The sequence below is a fragment of the Emys orbicularis genome, chromosome 10 (genome assembly GCF_028017835.1).
Source record: "Emys orbicularis isolate rEmyOrb1 chromosome 10, rEmyOrb1.hap1, whole genome shotgun sequence".
Lineage (NCBI taxonomy): Eukaryota > Metazoa > Chordata > Testudines > Emydidae > Emys > Emys orbicularis.
The window spans coordinates 6,437,848-6,460,588 of record NC_088692.1 but is presented as its reverse complement, the minus strand read 5'-3'; the positions used below and the strand labels follow the sequence as shown (position 1 = coordinate 6,460,588).

Below are 22,741 nucleotides of genomic sequence, written 5' to 3'. Positions count from 1 at the left end.
GGCGAAGGTGCCAGATCGACAGCCTGGGAGGCTGCAGTGCTCTGCGTATCTACACGATTACTTCAGGGCAGTCAACTGCATTGCATTGCTCCACCAAAGCCCCCCCAAGCATTGCTTCGCCAATGTCTCTTGGCCCAGTTCTAGACTCACTTACATTTTTGCTTCCCTTCCCTGTCCCCCCCGCCCCCGACTTTTCCTCCTTTCTTTTTCTTCTCGCTTTTCTTTCCTTCCGGCTGGGAGCTAACCACTGATCTCGTCTAGTGCCAATAAGCCAACAGTTCTTTTCAGAATGGGTGGCCAAGAATGGCCTGAGGTGCAAAAGAGCCCCTTTGTTCCCCTATTATGGGACAGGGTTAAAAAAGAGGGACTGGTCATTTTTCACTGCAGCCTGTATCATTTGGAATAATTCAGTCAAGACTCCCTCCCCCTCTTTTTTTTTTTGGCTAAATAAATTTAAGGGCCAAGCATGGACCTGACTTAGGAACAACTCCATTGACTTCAATGGGGCTCCACATCAGCACTGAGTATTTAACCTCTCCCAGCTGTTGTCAGCTGCAGGTCCCACCCTCAAGCCATTTTTGTTCCCCTTCTCTGGGCCTTTACGATCGCCGTATATTTCCAGGGTATGGTAACACTCGACTATTGTTTAGATCATATAATCCCCTTTAGACAACAGTAGTAATGCCTTTAAAAGCTGCACCCAAAATCACCATGGGAGCTGCTGCCCCTAGAAGAGTTAAACTCCCAGACAGCAGCAAACTGTAGGCTCTGTCCTTCAGCAGCAAGAGGCATGGAACAGGGAGTTCTTCACATTTTTCTTGGCACAGAATCTCTGTTGTACGGAGTTCCAAGCTTTGAAGAGAAGAAGGGGGTATGTTGTCCAATCCTGGGTTTAATTAATGTGCATTCCACAGATGAAGTAAAAAAAAGAACCCAGATCTTCTAGACAGATTGGACCAGATTTTGCTCTCAGCCACAGAAGTGAAAATCTAGAGTCACTCCAACGGAATTAGAGTTGCGTGACTGAGCAGAATCTAACCCACCGTGGGGGATACAAAGGAAAATCAAACAGTTCAACTTGCAACAAATGATCTCTTTTAGCTGCGCTATTGTGCCTCATGTTTCTGCAAATGTCTCACTTCCACAGTAGATTCTTTAATGGTATTTAGTAAATTGTGGTTCTGGCCCGAAAAGTGAGTATGTAAAAATGGCATCCGTTGCGCCCTATGTATTTGTCAGCTGTTTCTGTTTGTGTTTTTGACAGCAAAGGCCCCACATTGTGCTACCGATAGCACTGCTAGGGCTGAATTTCGTTTTGCCTCCTCCATCAGGAGCAACGCTGGCAACTGATTGCAAACGCTTTCTGACCAGCGATTTATATGAGAACAGTTATACAGACTGACCTGGGTAAGCTGGGCTCACTCAAACAACATGGGTTTTAACACAGCCAAATGCAAGGTCATACATCTAGGAACAAAGAATGTAGGTCACACTTAGACTCATAGACTCATAGACTTTAAGGTCAGAAGGGACCAATATGGTCATCTAGTCTGACCTCCCGCATGATGCAGGCCACAAAAGCTGACTCACCCACAACAGAATCTTCCAGCCTGCGACCCCTGCCCTATGCTGCGGAGGAAGGCGAAAAACCTCCAGGGCCTCTGCCAATCTACCCTGGAGGAAAATTCCTTCCCGACCCCAAATATGGCGATCAGCAGAACCCCGAGCATACAGGCAAGATTCTACAGCCGGACTCTCATTTTACCCGCGATGCCCCGTTAATGCCTATTTGACTAAAATCACATTATCCCATCAAACCATTCCCTCCATAAACTTATCAAGCCTAATCTTGAAGCCAGAGAGGTCCTTTGCCCCCACCGGAAAGGTTTTCATAGGAAAGGTTTTCCATTCCTCGGATCATCCTAGTGGCCCTTCTCTGTACCCGTTCCAGTTTGAGTTCATCCTTTTTAAACATAGGAGACCAGAACTGCACACAGTACTCCAAATGAGGTCTCACTTATAAGATGGGTTATTGTAGCCTGGAAAGCAGTGACTCTGAAAAGGAATTGGGGTGAATGTGAGTTCCCAGTGTGATGCTGTAGCTAAGGGGGCAAAAGCAATCTTTGCATATATACTCAGGGGAATTTCAAAGCAGGGGTAGGGCAGTGGTATTACCTCTGTATACGGTATTAGTTACATCATTACTGGGAGGGGGTGTACAGGGGTGATGTCCACACTCGAAAAAGGATGTGGAAAAACTGGGAAGGGTTCAGAAAAAAAGCTACAAGAAGAACTCAAGGTCTGGAGAACCCGCCTCACACAGTGCGAGATAAGAAACTCAATCTATTTAGCTGATTCAAAAGCAGGTTAAGAGGTGGCTTGACCACAGTCAACAAGTACCTACATAAGGAAGAGATTTCTGACAGAAGACAGCTCGTTAATTTAGCAGAAAAAGGCATAATGAGATCCAATGGAAGCAGAAGCTAGACACATTCAGAGAAATAAGGTGCACATTTTTAACAATGAGGGTATTTAACTCTCCATGGGAAAAAGTTACCTAAGGATGTGGTGGATTCTCCATCACTTTCAATCTATAAATCAAGACTAAGATATCTTTCTACAAGAGATGTTATATCACCGACAGAAGTTATGGGCTTGATGCAGATACTGCGTCGTGAAGTTCTTTGCCCTGGCTCATGCAGGAGGTCCGACTAAATGATCATGATGGAAAACTTGAGCTATGGTTAGTAATGTCTCGTGAATGATGTCAGTTTAACTCACGTTAACCTGGAGTAACACTGTCGCTTTGGGATCTGCATTAGCATACCTGGGAGCAGAATTTGGCTCTATATATGTAAAAGCTGCAAGTCCACAGTAGGGATTCTTCCCCTGCCAATGAGGCTATTTCACTGGGTTTTTTTTAACTCTCCTCCACTGTATGATTTGCTCATTCTGCATTTTTAAAAATTCCTCTTCTCCTAGGATGCTCATAGCGCAGCGGGGCAAAGATCGATATTGTCTTTGTGGTGACCCTGGCCACGTCACTAGATATCTTTATTGATTGGTCAACCGAGCTGTGAAATTGGAAAACACAGGTTCATCACTGAAAAAGAGATGATGCCTTAGGTAAAACCACCACAAAACAGACAGACAAGGACAGGCCCAAGCCACAGAGTTGGATCTAGATTTGAACCTCCAAAATGTTTGCTGGGGGTTTGACCCATTATGAATATTGGAGCTGTGACTGGGCAAGGGGGTGGGGGACCGCCACCTTTTCAAGGTCTTTCCCCTGACCACTGCTTTTTTGCCTCACTTCTCCTAGACTACCACTTTAAGAACAGTGCATGATGGGAACTCTTCCTGGATTTAAGGCAGAGTGTTTTCATTAGATGCTCAGTCTGGAAGTTCTAGTGGAGGAGAAAGGTATTTTATGGTGGCAGCAGGATTTCTCTTCCCCGCTCACTTATTCTGACGTTCATTAATATTAATGAACTGGGATTGTGGATTTTGGCACAGGCTGAGTCCATGCATTTGGATCCTGATGACTCCCCGTCTCAGTGGGCCAGCTACGAAATGTGGATTCAAAGGCCAGCATCCCCAAAGTTCAGGGGTGCTTTGTTCTGCAGGGGGAGATCAAGCTCAGCTCTCCCGATAAGTAATACAAACGAATAGGAAATGGACGAAAATCACCCTCGAAAAAGGAAACAAAATCGATTGTAATGCCAACATTTGGTAATTAATTGTAATTAGTACTGCATGAGAATGCTGGAAAGGGCTAATTCAACCAACTCCAAGACAGACGTCTTCAAAACCTGCAGCAGCACCCATACAAATGGAATTCCCCTCTCTAGTCATTTAACAAGCAGGCGCCAAAGAGTTACGCAGACTGATACATTAGGGTCAGAAATGTCTCTTTGCGCTTCAGATCCTGGGTGCAGCTTTAAGCAGTGCAACATTATTAGGGTTGAAGATGGGGAGAAAGATTTTCCAAGTCCCCTTCCTCCTTTCCCCAACTTTTACTTTAATGACAGGTGGCGGTTTTATCAGCAAGGTTCCCAGGGATTTCACATTAGCACAAAATTTGGTTTGCGTGTCACAAGCAAAAAGCCCGGCCTCAAGCCCCCCTTTTGTTTTTTTAAAGAAAGTTCTGTAATCACATGGGCTTTCAAAAGAAAAAGAATATACACAAATAAATTGCTTTTTTGAAATGCCAACGCAGGGGTCGGGTTTGTAAAGTCCAGGCTTTCTTCTCAGCCAAAGCCCATTGTTGAAAGCAAAGTCTGAATACCAAAGAGCAATTGGCTTAGATTAAGAACATCTTTTGAGGCAGCGGTGAAGGATAAACAGAGCTTTCCAAGAAAAAGAAACTTCTGTTTTTCAGTTCAGGTTGGAGAGACTGTGGGTTTGTCTATATGGAGAAATGTACCGGATGCCGGTACCATTATACCTCTATTACTATCCCAGTACAATTAAACCTCTGTAGCTAGCCGGTACAACTCCCATGTAGACACACTTATTCTAAAAGCAGCAGGCACATAGGATGTTATACCAGAGTAGATACAATAGATATACAGTATCATTACACTGGTATAGTTCCACTGGTAAATTTCCCTGTGTAGATAAGCCCTAACAAAGTTGTATGAGTTACCCAGGCCCAGTTCTCCACAGGCTTGTACCAGCACTTAATGCCTGTAATAAAGTGGGTGCAAGACGCTGTCATTCTGATCTGGGAGCATTTTAAACCCACTTTGCTCAGGTGTATATGAGAGCACAAGGCACAGGGCAGTGGAAAATCACACGTTCCTCTACAGCACTGGCAGGATTGTCAACCGCAGGCATTCAAAAATCAGGAGCCAGGTGACCAAAAAAAAAAAAAAATAAAAAAAAAAATCATGAGATTGGCTTAAAAATAATGAGATTTTTTTTGGGGAAAAAAAAAACTAAAAAAAACCCCTAACACAAAATGTTGGGTTCTTTTTATTTGCCTTCTGGATTTTGACCTTTTAGGGATCATGCTTTCAAGCTTTCCTCAACAACCATGAGAGCTAGACACTTGCTCTTTTAAAAATGAAAGCGGAGATTCTCCCATAAAGGAGCTCAGGATTTTAAGGAAATCATCATATATTGACAGTCAATCTAGTGCACATTTAGAGTCCTTTAACTCCAATGCTTTCATCAGCAGGTTCCTCGGTCTACCCCAATCTCTCTCAGTCTTTTCAGGTTGTCTCCCTTTATTCCAAGTCAAAAACGTTTGTGACCCCTCCCATTTATGACAGAAGTAAGAGCAAACCATGCATCGAGAAGAATGAGGGGGGATTTGATAGCTGCTTTCAACTACCTGAAAGGGGGTTCCAAAGAGGATGGATCTAGACTGTTCTCAGTGGTACCAGATGACAGAACAAGGAGTAATGGTCTCAAGTTGCAGTGGGGGAGGTTTAGGTTGGATATTAGGAAAAACTTTTTCACTAGGAGGGTGGTGAAGCACTGGAATGGGTTACCTAGGGAGGTGGTGGAATCTCCTTCCTTAGAGGTTTTTAAGGCCCGGCTTGACAAAGCCCTGGCTGGGATGATTTAGTTGGGGATTGGTCCTGCTTTGAGCAGGGGGTGGGACTAGATGACCTCCTGAGGTCCCTTCCCACCCTGAGATTCTATGATTCTATGATCAGTGATAATGATGCTAAGCCTATGTAATTATTGGGGTGTGCATTTTGAGAGTTGGCAGAATATTTGACCTTCCAGGATATGGGGGTGTGGGGAGTAGGGGAGAGAGTGGTGGGTCTGGGTGACCTTTGCAGACATGAAAGGGGCAGAGGTACTACGATAATCACAACATCTGATCTCACAAACATGGAAGATTTTGGTTGCCCTGCAGTTATTCTGGAAATTTTCTTTTCTTTTGTAATTGTAATGAAACGTTCAGCGCCCTACGCCCGAACCGGGAGTTGTGATGCATCAGTTGAGAAGCACTGGTCCACCCTTGACTCCCCAATTCTGTATTTTATAAGAACTTTGCCTACAAAGATTGAGGGGTAGATTTTGCTCTTAGATCTGCACAGTTGACCTCTAACGCCAACACTCTGCTTTTGTCGCCAAGCCCAGAACTCCTGGGGATTGCATGCACGCAAGGGGCTAGAACATCGGGGAGCAAGATCTACCCTGCAGTCTCCGAGGGCAGAATGTTTGCCTGCGGTTCTCAGCAGAACCATTTGTATCAATGTAGAATATGAAGACTATCACCAGGACCAGCATCTCCTACAAGGTGCAGCACAAAAACTGAATCCACAAGAGAAATCAAACTCTTCTGTACCTGTTTGGCGTGGATCAAGTCCCCGGACTTACCTGGGGTAGCGCCTGCACCACTGTGTCCAAGAGAGCTCGCATCCCCGTGGCCATTTTGAGCAGTTTCAACACTACAACGAGAAACAAAGCTGAAGCACCAGGACTGGGAAACATTTTTTATGTAAACACCACAAACCTATTCAAGGAAGAAGAGTGGAACAGACGCTGTGGGGTGAGTTCTCCTCTCTCTAGCCACTTCATTAATGTCAGTGGAGTGACTCCACATTTACACCCATTAAGGAGGAGGATCAGGCCCTACGTTTATAAATATGGCATGCAGGGACAGGGATCTAAGTATATTCCCTTCCATGGTACGTACAAGAGAATGGGGGAACTTCTGGGCCTACTCCCTCGTGTCCTTTCCTAAGCGAATGGGAGCAGACAGTAACCTTCAAAGTCAATTCTCCTCCTTGCCCCATTGCAGCTGAAGTCTAGGAAAGGTGCCTCACTTTTGGTATGATCCCCCTCTTCTAAGGAGGAGACTAGGATGGGGGAAATCTACCAGTTCTTCCTCTTGTGTGCTCCCACTGCAGATCTTTTCCCACAAGAGGTCTAGGACCCTGGGTTTGAATTAGAGATGGGCCATGAAATCTGGGCATGTTGGGTTTTGTAGCCCAGTGGATCAGCTTACCTCTATTATATTCACTGCTTTGCATTATAGTCCGCTTTATTATATTCAGCAGCAATGCAAGGAACCTACAGGCTTGTATCCTGTAAGTCACTGGCTTCAGCAGTTAGCATGAGGCTTGAGGCCTATGAACTTTGGCATAGACAAACTTAGGTAACTTATGAGTTTGGGGGAATTGGAAGTAGAGTGTAGGGGGGAATTTTGTCCATAAAGACCTCAGTCAACCACAGAACATGAACTAATACCGGCTTCTGGCAGGTTTTGGACGAAACATCCGACCGCAAGAGTGCCATGGCAATGAATTGACGTATATGATAATGGGGTGAAATCATAAATAGACTAACCTATAGAAGAAGGACACCTTAACATTGGTAAGGGGAGGAAATACAAATAAGGAAGAGGGGAGAAACCCCTATTGAATATGCATTAGACATGGTAACATCAGCGTAACATATTATAAAAGTGGCACCCCAACCTGGGGCAGTAGGAGGGAGAGATGGAGCCCTTGGGAGGGGCCAGAATGATGGCCACTGGTGAAGATGAGGAGGGTGACGGGGATGAGGAAGATAATGGCTAACATTTCAGTTGTTCTGCAAAGGATGGTGTGAGTATGGATATTCCGATGTACTTTCTGTATTATCTCCATCTACCTTACTGAGTTAGAGTGTGTGTAAATGTATTAATAAATTATTTGCTAAATGTATTAATAAATTATTTATTTGTAAATATAAAAAAGTTTCTATAGTGTGCATGTTGCACCTGTGCATATCGGGGGTCCCAACTATATAATAATTTTAATAATACTGGGCCAGATCTTGGGACAAGAACCTGTCATCCCTCAAAGTGATAACTGGGAATATTTATCCATGATCTATAGATCAGGCTACAGTTTTGAATCAAAACCCTGCAGCCCGGCTCCATCCCTAGGTCTGAATCAAACTCAAATGACCTAGAAATGAAACAATGGGCCGAATTCATCCCTGATGCAACCCTACTGGCTTCTATGGAATCACCCCGGAGATCAGGCATTGTCGCTGAAGAGGCTCCAGGCTGGAAAGGCAAGTCTTACCTCTTGCTATGCGTAGCACCCGCATGATGCGTATGATCGTGGGATTGATAGGCAGCGCGGCATTCATTTCAATTTCCTCCAGCGTGATGCCCATGATTGAGAGGAGAACTATGGCCAGGTCCAGCTGGTTCCACCTAGCAGGGTGCAGGTGGGAAAGACAAAAACACACACTTCAAAGGAGCGTCATGGACAGAGTTGTTAGGATGATGCCCAGTAACAGTGGCATTGTATTCTCCTATAGAAAGGACTGTGGGCAAGGCCAGAACCCCATCCCCTCTCAGATCCAGGATTGATGGAACAGAACCTCAGCTGGTGTTAATTGGCAAAACACCATTTATTTCAACTGATTTACTCCAGCTCAGGCCCAAAGTTTAGAGAGGAAAGTTGGAACCATACTATGCTACACTGTTCCTGGTATCCCTACCTTCCCCAGAAATAGAGCAACGTGCAACTTAAAAACTCATACTTGTTTTAGCTAAAAGAGATCAAGCTACTTTCCTAAGGAGTTTTCCTGATAAGTAGGCTTGCTCATGGCAGCCTAGAACCATGTATCAGCATGGATAAACGAGGGACACAAACTGTTCCCAGGAATAAATGGAACAGCATCTGACCTATCTGTGTGAAGTGGAGCATGAAATAAGGCTCTTTGACATATCTGACTCTTCAGCAGGTCTCCAAATTGCAGCCCACTGTCACATACGTTTGTATCCGGTCGAGTGAGCAGCAAAATGTGAAGTTATGCTTCTGGGTAGCTGCGGTCAGAGAACAACAGTGCTGAGGGCGTCTTCCTTTGCCCATTGCTGGTGGGTTTACTTAGCTAGCATCCTGCAGGCTGCCCACGGACTAGTCTAGATTGGATAGGACATCAGTTCTGCAGGAAATGGTGCCGTTGGGTTATTAAGAATAGTCTTTTCCATGCATGTATTAAGGGTAGTGGCTTGACAGTCACCTCAAGGCCAAGCATAACTAAGCAGTGATACATTCTTTGGTGGAGTCAGTGAAAGGGGCTAAGAACAAACTTAAACCCTTTGTATTCATTTCCTATTCCCTTTACAAAGCGTGACCAGTGGTGTCAATCATCATTTTTGTTAACGTCTTGACTCCTGAGAGACATCTCCGGTAGCTAGTCAGCATAGAGATTCTTGTATCCAACTATGTTATTTTTACAACAATGCTTCAATTACCTGATTTCTGGTTTAGACCCTGGGCCAAACACAAAGGAGTTGAAAATAATCTCACCTGTCTTTAAAGAATCTTCGAAAACCAAATGCCACCAACTTCAGAACAGCTTCAAACACAAAAACGATGGTGAACACGTAGTTGCAGTACTTCAGAGCTTCATCCAGGGACTGAAAGGAAAGGCATTCGTTAGTTCTATACAGGCTGCATTTGTCCCACCACAAAGCACTTGGCAGGTAGGAGGATGGTAGAGGTAGAGATAAAAGAAAGGGCCAAGCACAAATGGAGGGATAAAGCAGCTGATGCTTGGAAACTTAGAATCAGGTGCTCTGCATATGAATGAATAAGACTTTAAAGGCCTGATTTGCAACTCACATCAGTATAACTCCAATAACTTCATAAGAGTTACTATTGATTTGCCCCAGTGTGAGATCAGAATTAGGCCCTAAAAGAACCACTCTGACATGGAAATTGAGAAGACAAGTTTCTATGCTGCTTAAAAATAGTTAAATTTTAACTAAAGATGGACCCTAATCAAAACCAGGCCTCCAGACCCCCCAGTCTTTGGGAGTTTTCAAGATCCAGATCTGCATTGTTTGGGTTGATCTGCCCTCTATTTTTAACCCAAAGTAGAATGAGCCCGTGGAATCATTGCTATGAAATATTATTGCATCAAATACCATAGCAAAACTTGAAAAACAACTAGACGTTGAGCTGAATAAGAACATCATCAGCAGTGATACTAGGTAGTCCAAAAATTACAATGGCTATCTATCAATCCTCAGACTTCAGGGCATAAACTGCTGAACACATGAGGAAAAAGAGGAAATTCAACCCCTTTCCCACTTACTATAATTTTGTTATAAGGTGCATTATGAATATCTTACACCATCTTCTGAGATATCTAGAGTTGGCTATGATAAGAGACAGAATACTGGACTAGATGGATCACTGCTTTATTCCGGTGTGGCTATTCCTAGGAATTCAGCTTAGTTTAATACATTCAGCAAAATAAATAATAATGGAGACAGATGAAATCTTGCCTTCTCGAAATGTTACATCTCCAGTGATGGGCAAAGTATCTCCATATTTGGTGTAATGTTCGCTCCCTCTATAAAGCCGCTCTCGGAAGTCAGGAATCCAGAGTGTTTATACTCTAAGATGATGACTGTTTATAATGGATTTCATTGGAGTTGGAGGCCAACAATAGCAAAAAACCACACTGCTCAAATCTTAAAATAGAGTGCCCTGGAGTAAAAGAGCTTTTTTTTTTTTTTTTTTTTCTGACTGAGGTTGTTTTCTGGTCAAATGTGGCCATAGGTTTCTTACAAATCAGAAAAATGAACAACAAAACCAGACACAATAGGTAACAAAAAGGCAATGGAAGTATGAGAGAAAAGAAAAGCTCATTTGCTTTGGTGACAGGGGAACACAGAACTTCAGAGATGGCTTAATTTCAGGGCAAAATTCTCCTACTGACATCTGTGCGACTGCTCTCCCCCGATGCGTGGGATAGACTTCTGTTGATTTTTGGAAATGTGATCTGAAAGTTGTACAGATGTAATAGGGCTGGCATTTCTGAACGCCTGCCTTGCTCTATTTTGATTCTAATTATATTGCCTAAAATAAAATAGACACCTTTGTTTTTTATAATGTGGCCATTTATTATTTAACTTAAGATCTCTCTCGCTCTGGGTCCAGTTCTTGTATCATGTACACTGGTGTACACCCAGAAGAACTCCACTGATTTACACTCATGTAACACACGTGTAAGTGAGATCGGATTCAGGAGAAATAAAACAGAGGCTGCTGTGTAAAGGAATTACAGGAGCAGAAAAGTACAGGTGGCATAAAACACACACACACACACACTACCCTCTGGCTTGGTGTATCTTGGCGTAGCTTCCCAGAGAATCATTTTCAGGTGACATGTCAAACCTTACATTATTAAAAAGCAAACACAGACTCAGGAGACCTGTGAGGGATAATACTATGTAATGTTCCTGTAATACAGATGGACAAGCCAAAAGATTTATGTGTGACAAAGTCAGTTCTGACAAGTCCTAAGAGAATGGTGAAGGGCAAATACATCAGCCCTAGACTGGTGAAGGCCCTGTTCCCTAGGACACTGGTCCCCAGACTGTGTGACATGTCCCCCTAGGAGGCCATGGAGGAACATTCGGGGAGGTGCGGCGGGACCCAGACCAGCTCCCACAGGGGGATGGAGGGGAGAGAGAGCAATACCTAGCCCCGCTCTGCCTCCAGCTCCACTCCGGCCCCACCCCCGGCCCCAGCTGCAGGTCTGGCCCCGCTCCCGGCCGCAGCCCCCAACTCCTGGCCCTGACCGTGGGCCTACTCCCGGCCATGGCCCCTAGCTCCCAGCTAGGGTTGCCAATTTTGTTTGGATGTATTCCTGGAGGTTTCATCACAGGATATAATCTTTAATACAGATGAATCTTAAATTCCTGGAGACTCCAGGACAATTCTGGAGGGTTGGCAACCCTACTCCCAACCCCGACCACGGGCCTGCTCCTTGCCACAGTCCCTGGCTCTGACTGTGGCCCCACTCCCAGCCAAGGCCACAGCTGCAGGGTCGGCCCCGGTCCTGGCTCCCGACTGTGTCTCCTGGGGTGGGGGGGGTTGGGGAAACGACCAACGAGGTAAGGGGGGGGCATAGACAAAAATGTTTGGGGACCACTGTCCTAGGAGCTGAAAAAGGGTTAACTCAGGTTAACTAGAGACACGGGAGGCCAGTTAAGGGCTGCCAGTGACTTTTAAAAAACCCTCTTCTGGTGAGAGAGGGGAGGGGAGAGATGAGAGACAGGCTGTCTCCCCTCCCTATAGGGAAAGAAACTAAGGCCACGTCTACACTACCCACCAGATCGGCGGGTAGTAATCGATCTATCGGGGATCGATTTATCGCGTCTCATCTTTCGCTTTGCTTAAGAGAACTTCTTGGGCCTACTCTGAGGCCCACCAGGTAAATAAAGGAAAAAACAACCCGAGTGAAGAGAAAAACCTCTGGAGTCAGGTGGGTTTATTCCAGTCCTCCTACCGCCCGAGGGAGAAAGCCAATGAGACACAGGAGGTGCTCTGCCACATATGCCTAAGGCTTCATCAAGAGAAAGGGATTTTATGGTGTCTGAGGCAAAAGCACTACATGTAAACAGAGCTGATTTACTCCAAATTCACTCTCCTTATAGTGTGTATGGTAACACCCATTGTTTCATGTTCTCTGTGTATATATATATCTTCCTACTGTATTTTCCACTACATGCATCCGAAGAAGTGGGCTGTAGCCCACGAAAGCTTATGCTCAAATAAATTTGTTAGTCTCTAAGGTGCCACAAGTACTCCTGTTCTTTTTCCAAATTCAGTGAGGAAAGAAAGCCACCCTGAGCTCACTCATTGCATATTAACATCAGTTAATGGAATATTCTAGAACATTGGCATATTTTACTCTACCCGGTCATGAAAAACTACATGGCAAATGTCAATAGGACACTGCTAAAATCAGGAGACTAATTATTTGGGCAATTTTTCTTTCATCGCTCTTGAGGCAAAAGTCCACTTAATACTCTGTGGGCCTGATTCTGATCTCACCCCTACGCAAGTGTAACTCCACTGACTTCAAAGGCATTACTCCTGATTTACACCCGTTTACACGAGAGGAGAATCAAGCCCTTTGCTTCAAGAGGTGACTCTTTTCTGGCAGAAATGGGGCTACAGCTGATGAATGCATTGTACCAAATACTTGATGTCCTCAGAAGCATCTCAAAGAACATGGAACGCTCTCGTGTCAGTTTTCGCTTAGGGCCATATTCAGATACTATTGACATCAATGGTCATACTCCCATAGATTCATAGATTCTAGGACTGGAAGGGACCTCGAGAGGTCATCGAGTCCAGTCCCCTGCCCGCATGGCAGGACCAAATACTGTCTAGACCATCCCTGATAGACATTTATCTAACCTACTCTTAAATATCTCCAGAGATGGAGATTCCACAACCTCCCTAGGCAATTTATTCCAGTGTTTAACCACCCTGACAGTTAGGAACTTTTTCCTAATGTCCAACCTAGACCTCCCTTGCTGCAGTTTAAGCCCATTGCTTCTTGTTCTATCCTTAGAGGCTAAGGTGAACAAGTTTTCTCCCTCCTCCTTATGACACCCTTTTAGATACCTGAAAACTGCTATCATGTCCCCTCTCAGTCTTCTCTTTTCCAAACTAAACAAACCCAATTCTTTCAGTCTTCCTTCATAGGTCATGTTCTCAAGACCTTTAATCATTCTTGTTGCTCTTCTCTGGACCCTTTCCAATTTCTCCACATCTTTCTTGAAATGCGGTGCCCAAAACTGGACACAATACTCCAGCTGAGGCCTAACCAGAGCAGAGTAGAGCGGAAGAATGACTTCTCGTGTCTTGCTCACAACACACCTGTTAATACATCCCAGAATCATGTTTGCTTTTTTTGCAACAGCATCACACTGTTGACTCATATTTAGCTTGTGGTCCACTATAACCCCTAGATCCCTTTCTGCCGTACTCCTTCCTAGACAGTCTCTTCCCATTCTGTATGTGTGAAACTGATTTTTTCTTCCTAAGTGGAGCACTTTGCATTTGTCTTTGTTAAACTTCATCCTGTTTAACTCAGACCATTTCTCCAATTTGTCCAGATCATTTTGAATTATGACCCTGTCCTCCAAAGCAGTTGCAATCCCTCCCAGTTTGGTATCATCCGCAAACTTAATAAGCGTACTTTCTATGCCAATATCTAAGTCGTTAATGAAGATGTTGAACAGAGCCGGTCCCAAAACAGACCCCTGCGGAACCCCACTCGTTATGCCTTTCCAGCAGGATTGGGAACCATTAATAACAACTCTCTGAGTACGGTTATCCAGCCAGTTATGCACCCACCTTATAGTAGCCCCATCTAAATTGTATTTGCCTAGTTTATCGATAAGAATATCATGCGAGACCGTATCAAATGCCTTACTAAAGTCTAGATATACCACATCCACAGCTTCTCCCTTATCCACAAGACTTGTTATCCTATCAAAGAAAGCTATCAGATTGGTTTGACATGATTTGTTCTTTACAAATCCATGCTGGCTGTTCCCTATCACCTTACCACCTTCCAAGTGTTTGCAGATGATTTCCTTAATTACTTGCTCCATTATCTTCCCTGGCACAGAAGTTAAACTAACTGGTCTGTAGTTTCCTGGGTTGTTTTTATTTCCCTTTTTATAGATGGGCACTATATTTGCCCTTTTCCAGTCTTCTGGAATCTCTCCTGTCTCCCATGATTTTCCAAAGATAATAGCTAGAGGCTCAGATACCTCCTCTATTAGCTCCTTGAGTATTCTAGGATGCATTTCATCAGGCCCTGGTGACTTGCAGGCATCTAACTTTTCTAAGTGATTTTTAACTTGTTCTTTTTTTATTTTATCTGCTAAACCTACCCCCTTCCCATTAGCATTCACTATGTTAGGCCATGATATTCACCATGATATTCAGGGAACAGGATACGGTCCTTAATTGCTCTGACATGCCGTCCGATTGCACTCCAAGGAGGGCACGTGGCTCTTACCTTGGGCTGGTTATAGTGCTCCATTGACATGGTGATGACATTGACCCCAATGATGAAAGTAATGAACAGGTCCAGATAGTGGCTGGTACAGAGGGTGTGGATATACCTCCGCGTCGGGGAATAGTCAGCATAGTAGGGTCTGCGCTGGGCTTCTGCAGAAAGAGACAAGCAAACGCAAGGTAATGACCATGTTTCCCTCCTACCAGGGTGAGGCACGTTGGCAGGTATCACCCAACATCCTTTCCTGACTGTTGTCTCTTACACACAATTGGGCACTGGGTGGGCTGCTCCTAAGAACCGACTGGGATCAGAGGCTTCCAAAGAGTTTTGAGCAGACACAACGCACCGAGCTTCACACAGAATGAACAAAGGCCTCCCAACTAGCGACAACGGCCCTTCAGAGACTCAGTTCAGCTAAGCACGCAAAAGGATCAGATACCTTATCAGAACAATCCAGGCTTCTTGGGCCCACAGAACTGTACTGGATAACTTGGAAGGCCAGGTTCTCTCTTGCAAGATTTCATTGTACTTACCACTTCTAGTAAGACCAGAGACCAGCCTCCTCACTCATATTATCCCAGGCACTTCCCCCTCTGGTTGGAAGCAGGGAGTGCAAGAGGCAGGATTGGAAACAGAAATTAAGGAAGAAAAAGTCTTCACACCCACAACAGGTTCAATTCCAGTTTGGGGCAAAGAGCCAGGGCAGTTTTTGTTTTATCTGGACCAGGCTGAGCATCTCTACTTTTCACTCAGCTAGAGTCAGACAACTTGCAGGTCAATGGGAATGAGAATGGGAACCTGGACTCATCTTCGACGAGAAAGGGAATTTACCAGCTAGGCATGGTCTCTGAGGGAATGCAAGGATGGATGAGGCAGCTGAGGAACACATATTGGTGGATGGTTATTAGCATAGGGGACCAGGTTAAGGGCAACTATCCCCAGGAGGTAGGGTGGAATGTTCTGTACAATATCCCTACAATGACTTTGTTGTAAGTAACTCAGAATTGCAAACGGAAAGCAGCCATGATTCAAAGACTGCGGCTTAGCACATCAAATAGTGCAGACTGTCGGCTCTGTAATAGTGTTAGTTCCTTCTCTCTTTTGTATCTAGACAGGTGCTTGGAGGTGTGACATCTTCTGCTGTATGCCTCCAGTGGGGTGAAATTCACCCGGTGCAGGACGACACTCAAGTCCCACTGCCCAGGAGTGAAGGTCACCCAAAGGAAACATGCTATAAGTGAAACATGATTAAAACATTAATTCTAACGTTATGCAGCGCAAGGTTCTTTTGAAATTTAAGAACCAGGGCAGGGGAGTAACCAGGAAAATAGCTGGACTGTGGCCACGTGAACTTAATATCTGTGCCTTCGGTCAAGAACTTTTTAAACTGAGAAACTTATTGCACAGAACAAGCCTGAGCACAGCCACTGTAACTAGTTTCTGGATACAACCCCGTGATTGTGTAGTAATCTTACTGTGTGTGTAGTAATCGATTTTGACTGTGGTCTTTCCAATTGATTCTGTTTCAAAGTTAATAAGCATAAAAATACAAATAACTAAATCAGGGCCAAATCTAGGGACCTATTAGGCCATATATCCAAGCCAGAGCGGGATTGTTTCTGACAGTGTTTTTGTTAATGCTTTGCCCAATCTAGTTTTAAATGTCTCAAGAGTTGAAAGCAGGAGAGAGTTTATTTTAAAAGAAGGGAAATATGGAACAACTACACTCAGAAGGCTCCAGGAGCTCATCTTCCCATCCTTGCTAATATCTTCCAGCTGGAGTGGCACTTGTAATATTATTTTTTGGTAATATGGATGATGCCAGAATCAGAACGCAAAAACTGAAATAATTTGGTTCAAAGGAACTGGATCCACCCATATCCTTTAGCTACTATTTTTTCTTGGTGGTTACATGTGGAATGGGGACATATTGAACTTTTTTTTTTTATCAAGGTCACCTAGACTTAATTTTAATGCCCGTGGAGGTGGAAAAACAACACAAAAGCAAACACAATTATTTTTCTGTGTGTTTTGTTTTTGATTACGGGTATAAATCCCATAAATTTTGTTGAACTGGAGCGATGGTCTTTGCTGTGAATAGCTGAGTTTGGCTAATCCTATAGTATATCTATAAAAAGCATTAATTGAAATTAAAAAAATATTTATTTAAGTTTGTGCATGGAAGCACATTGCGCGTTCAGGCTTATCACATGTGGAAATTTGGAACTGCCTTCTTGGGGAATGTGCAAAATCAGCTTGCAGGAAGGGCTAAGGTTTACCCAAATTGGTCAAACTTTATACTAAAGGTACATTTATTGTTAATAAATGATTAATAGCTCTTACAAGCATGTGACAGACATGAATAGTATGTGCTATAGATGGTTATAAGTACATCAGTAAAAGGTACTACAGATGATCATCTATTGACCTTTTGGACTATAACAATCTATAACAACTGATTAGCAATTTATTAAAAGAGCTGATTATCATTTATTAACCCTTTATCAACTATTTATATAATGCACCTTAATATAAAGTGTGAGTCCAGAGTTAAATACTCTACCAGGAAATTGCTACCGCACAGGAGTGCTTCTTGTCCCACTATTGAAAAAGACCTTTCTCTATATACATGATAAGCTATAGGTATAGTATACAGGATCCTCTCTACGATGTACAGTATGTGTATAAATGTTGGACAGCATGAAGGTGCCATGTACAGTATGTACAATAGATCTGATATGCTCAGCAGATGTGTAGTGCTGTTCTGCATTGTGGGAAGATGACACGAAGGATTAGCTGGTTGCTTGGAAGTCTGGGAGATATTTAATGTGAGGTGGGCAGAGAGACAGAAAAAGCTCTTGAAAACTCCTAATCTACTGGAGTTCCCTAGCTTCTTTAAGCCAATTAATGGATGGAAAAGAACTTTAACTTTGAGACACATACAAAGACAAACCAAGGGTAAAATTTGATGACACTTGGAAACACATGCAGCAACATCATGCTGAGTGCAGTTACCCAGGCAATGGCCATTTGAGGAGATGCTACTCATGCACTGCTAAATGTGGCATGCAGGGGTGAGCAGAGGGGACAACAGGCCAGATTCTGCTCTCGGGTTTGCTGCCATAAATCAGGAGTAACCCCACTGACACCAGTGTGAAACAAGAGAGAAAAATCAGTCCCATGGTTTTTGTTGCATTTCTATTTCTTTTTGACCAATGATGAGGCTTGTATTTTGATGTAACGGTGCAGTAGGAACACACCAAGAGTTCCTGAAAAGTCACCAATCACGTGGGCTCAAAGCTTTGCCGAATCACGGTCTATTCCAATTTCCTTTAGATATAGTATTTTTAAGTCATCTGCACAAAGAGTGACAGCTTGTCATTTGCATGCTTGGTTTCGGTCCAATCAAAGACATGCATGTGTGTGTATTACCAATACCCAAGGAGAATATGCCGTCATAGTCTCCAGGCTACCGTGCGTTTCAGCTGAAGGTTCGCTGCCCACACTTACTGTACAGGCTGCTAAAGTTTGGAGACAGAGGAATCTACAGAAGAGCCTAGATGAGGAGAACGCTGGATTGCTGGGGTGGGAAAATGTCAAGCTCTTCATTAATTACTCCATCAGGCAGAATGCAAGCCTCCCTTGGTTTTTCCATAGAAATGGTTTCTCTGATGATATTGCAGCCAAAAAAGACTGTGACCAAATGTCAAAAGCAGTCTTATTACCTCTATCAATTATTGCTGAAGGTTTGACTTGGTGGAAACGCGGGAGGGAAGAGAGAGACCATGAAAGGTATACAAGAGGCGAACCGTTCTCATCTCTCTCCCCCAGCTTCCTGACATTGACTAATAATCGCATGAGTTAGAATCTCACCTTCCCTGGGGAATATTTAGACTGCTCTGCTTGAGATTTTGCTGACATGAGAATTAATGAAGCACCATCTCCTATTTAAAAGGCATTCAGGTTGGCATTACAAGTGCTACCTAAAAAGCTGCTCCATGAGTCTCCTCTGCAAGAAACATTAGAAAGCCAAGTGGGTTTACGTGCATGCTTCCCATAGGCTGGTTTTATACCTATATTAAGAAAGGTGCCTGGAAAAATAAGCAAAATGTTTTTAAGTTCCTAGGCATACGTGAAACATACAAATGCACAGTGCACAAGTTTTAGTTACAGCTCAAATAGGCTATAGACTACGGAGCTCACACACCACATGGATTAGAAAGAATGGACATGATCCTGAATGCTGCTTAGCATCCCCAACGCCTCATCACCCTCAGGGAGAATTGTCTGCGATCAGCACGTTGAAGTGCAGGTCTTATTAGGGAACAGCTTTGGCATCTGTTCAACAAACCAACCTCTTCCTTCTACATGCCACAAACGTCTAGATGTTAATTTGTCCATCCAGGATCCCTAAGGGAATGGACATCAATTAAAGGTCAGCTGCGATCGTGTACTCTCTGGCACTGAGAACCAGGCTGTCCACAGCAGTAGTTGATCTTTCTATGGTTCACTGAACTAGCCACAGTATTAAAAACCGAACTCCAACTTTTCATCATTAGACCGAGGGCCATCCCAGTGCTGCTGCCAACTGGTTTGGTTTTCAGTCCAGCTTGCTCTCTCCTTTCTGTATGCGATGTCTTAAGTACTTGTGTTTAGCCTTTGAAGGGGCGGAGCACCACTCAGTTTTAACCTGGCATCAGATTGTATTTGATGGACCAAATGCCTCCCAGCTTCAAGTGCACTGGCTTTTCAGCCATTACAACAGGGTTGAAATTGGCCCAGTGTCCTGAACACAGAAGAGATCAAACTGATCCATTTGTTTTTAATCAAAGCTTTTAATCTGGGGAGGAGAGTTTCACTTTATGTCTTCGGAAAGCCTCATCAAAAGGTTAGGAGCCGCAGGATTATAAAATTACAGCACTTTTATTTATACAGTGGCTATATCTGATGGAGGCCGTGATCGTGTCAGGAGGAATACGTTAGCTTATCTTGAAGTTTTACCTTCACATTAACAATTACATCGTGGCACAACATAGTTCTGCTTTGAAAAAAAGCCACCACATTTTATTTTTAAAGCCTATTTATTCAATCTCCCTCCCTCTTTTTCATTCCAGGGCAGTTAGCCGGCAAATATACAGCACGATTATATTTAACACTTAAGTAGTGCCTTTAGTCCATAGATCTCAAAGAACTTTATAAAGGGTGGCATCTGTATCCCCACTGTCACAGGTGGAGAAACAAAGGCACGAAGAAGGAAGTGACTAGCCCAAGGTTATTCAGCAACAGTGGCAGAAATAAAGCTAGAACCCCCCAGTCCACCAGCGTCACCTGTATGCAAAGATACCTAAGAGCTCATTCACACTTAGTATTAGTTATATGACAGTGAAGCCCAGCAGCCCGAGTCAGGATCGGGGCCCTGTTGTGTTAGGCGCTGCACAAATACACAGGAAGACACTAATGTAACACAAGATGTAACAAGGGAACAGAAATAACGGGGAGAGTGTGGACAAGGGTAACAGTGTTTGGTAGGCCAGCTGTGTGCAGGACTTGCTGGTCCTGAATTCTAAACCTCTTTCTCTCCTGCTTACAATAAACTCATTAAATATCAGTCACTGCCTGCCTGGCACTCTCCCGGTCAATATCAGCCTCTCACAGCTGAGTATGCTGCATACAAATCATCACCGCCAGTCCCTGCAGTCGCTACTGCATCTCGGTCAGGCCCAGCGCCCATTGATCTCACTGGGAATGTTGCCTCCATAAGACCCACTAGCCCCGCTGCCAAGTCACGAGGTGCTTCTCGAGTGACACTGGTCACAGGAGGAAGTTTTTTGTTAAGGTGCTGGGGCAAATGGGAGGAATGGCGCTCCCCTCCTGCTAGCCACCAACTCCTCTCCCCCCGCTGGCATGGGGGGCTGGGTAGGGAGCACTGAAAGGGGAGGAGAGGGGCAATCTGGCTGTCTATCCCCCCCACAAGCAGCCAGCTGCCCCAGCACCTACTACAGGCACCCCAACATCCTCCCACTCCCCCAGGCATTCTAACTCGAGGAAGGGTGGGGGAGGCTGCTGGATAGGGGTAGGGTGCCACACTAGCTGACGGTGAATAGTAGCAAGGGGGAGCGTGGTGCTTAGGGCCCTGGCTCAGAGGGCTGGAGGGAAGGTATCATGACCCGCGTCCGCCCATCCCTGGCTGGGATCCTGCTGTGGGAATAGCGAGGGGGGAGGCAGAGAGACTGTCTGTTGAATCTCTGCAGCCCAACCCAGCTGAGGAAGATCCCAGCCGGGCTGCGTGCAACGGGGCGGCCGGGTGAGGAAGCGACGCAGGCAGCAGGCCGCCATTGCCGATGTTCAACAGGGACCAGGGAAGTGCTTAGTGCAGGGATTTCACAGGCAGAGGGCCAGCTCCAAAAGGACTGGCAGCAGGGGAGGAGAGCAGGGGATTAGATAATCTAAGGCAGCAAGAGATTGATGGGGGGGCCTCATTACGGGGGGGGGGGAAGGGAAAGGGGTCTGGGGAGAAGAAAAGAGACCATCTTGCATCCAAATCCCCACTGGCTTGGGGGTGGGGGTCGGCGCTGGGCCTTGGGTTCACGTAACCCCTTCTGGGGTGTGGCAGTGTATGGGCAGGATCTGTAGCAATGGTGCACAGTCTCCAAACTATCGTAACCCTTGGCAGATGTTGCCCTGATACGGCCCTTGGAGCTAGACAATAATTATCTAACATTCACCCACAGAGCCAGCTCTGTCTGTGCCATAGGCAGGCTGTGAGCAAGCTGCCCCTTCCCAGACTGCTAATCATTTCCCAGACGTAGGCCAAAGCCTGCTGTGCTTCTACCTTACATTTGTGTACATACACATCCCTATGTACATATACACAGGCACTTAAGGACACGCAACATATGGCTTGCTTTACATACACAGACAGAGAACTAGACAGACACAAGTCGGAAGCTAGTCCCAGACAGACAGGTGGCCAGACTGTATATTTGCCAGCGACAGCCTCCTTTTGCTGCCCACAGTATGTTACGCGGGTCACCCCTTGGCCTCCTGGGAAGAGGATACATCTCAATACTTCTCATACTCATCCTGTTTTTACGGCCCCTGCAGCCCAGCTGAGCCCCAGGGGAAGCTGTGGCTGGCTGCTGAACCATCTTGACTCGGGCTTGCGCTCCCTCGCCCGCATGGCTGGATTTGCCGTATACCTTCCTTCCAATGCCAAGCTACCCATTTTCTTCTCCCCCCCCCCTCCTGGTACAAAACGGCAACAGCACACAGCACTGTGCAGGCCAAGACGGTCACTGCATCACCTCACAGGCACGGTACGCCACGTACACACACAGAAAGTCCACACGGCACCAGCCACACATCACATCTTTCTGAGTCTGCCACGTTTTGAGCCAAACCCATAGTCTTCTAAATTAACCGACATAACATGGGTGGGATTTTGGCTGTTTAAATCGGAGTTTAAATTGAAATGATAATTTAAAAAGTGACCGTTGTTTGATTTCACTTGGTTAAAAAAACATTTCCCGAGCCAAAGCTCGCCAGTCCGAACACGGTCAGGAAGGGATCCTCCAAGCACGCGCGCGAGAATGAGCTGATCTGAGGTAACCTCTTGTAGGCCCTGCATGTGATGAAACACTTAGGCTCAACTTGCCTGCTCCGTCTGCCTTGATTCCCTTCCAGAGAGCTGTCTTCCTCACTGCACACGCTTGGTGGAAATGTTACACTCCACATCTGTGCAGCGCCTGGGCCCTCGGTCTACAAATATCTCCTAGGCTTTTTCCTTGCTGCCCTTTCCAGGCTTCTATATGACTTAAGATGGGTTGTGGAGTTCTCTGGGAAAGCAACTCAACAGCGTCCTTCACATAGACAGGGACTGGCTCTGCTCGGCCTCAGAGCAGGGAGCCAGGGACAACCTGTTATCAACCTAACCCAC

General features: G+C 45.0%; 1 protein-coding gene across 1 annotated transcript in view; it reads right to left on the bottom strand.

Annotated features, from left to right (window-relative positions):
* CACNA1H (calcium voltage-gated channel subunit alpha1 H) overlaps positions 1 to 22,741 on the bottom strand; it is a 457,818-nt gene that overhangs the window by 29,159 nt on the left and 405,918 nt on the right. The window contains exons 25-28 of the mRNA XM_065412515.1: positions 14,806 to 14,957; positions 9,276 to 9,385; positions 8,037 to 8,170; positions 6,340 to 6,410 (exon numbers count right to left, since the gene is read on the bottom strand). Of these exons, the coding sequence (XP_065268587.1) occupies positions 6,340 to 6,410; positions 8,037 to 8,170; positions 9,276 to 9,385; positions 14,806 to 14,957 (467 nt within the window). The remainder of the gene's footprint in view (positions 1 to 6,339; positions 6,411 to 8,036; positions 8,171 to 9,275; positions 9,386 to 14,805; positions 14,958 to 22,741) is intronic.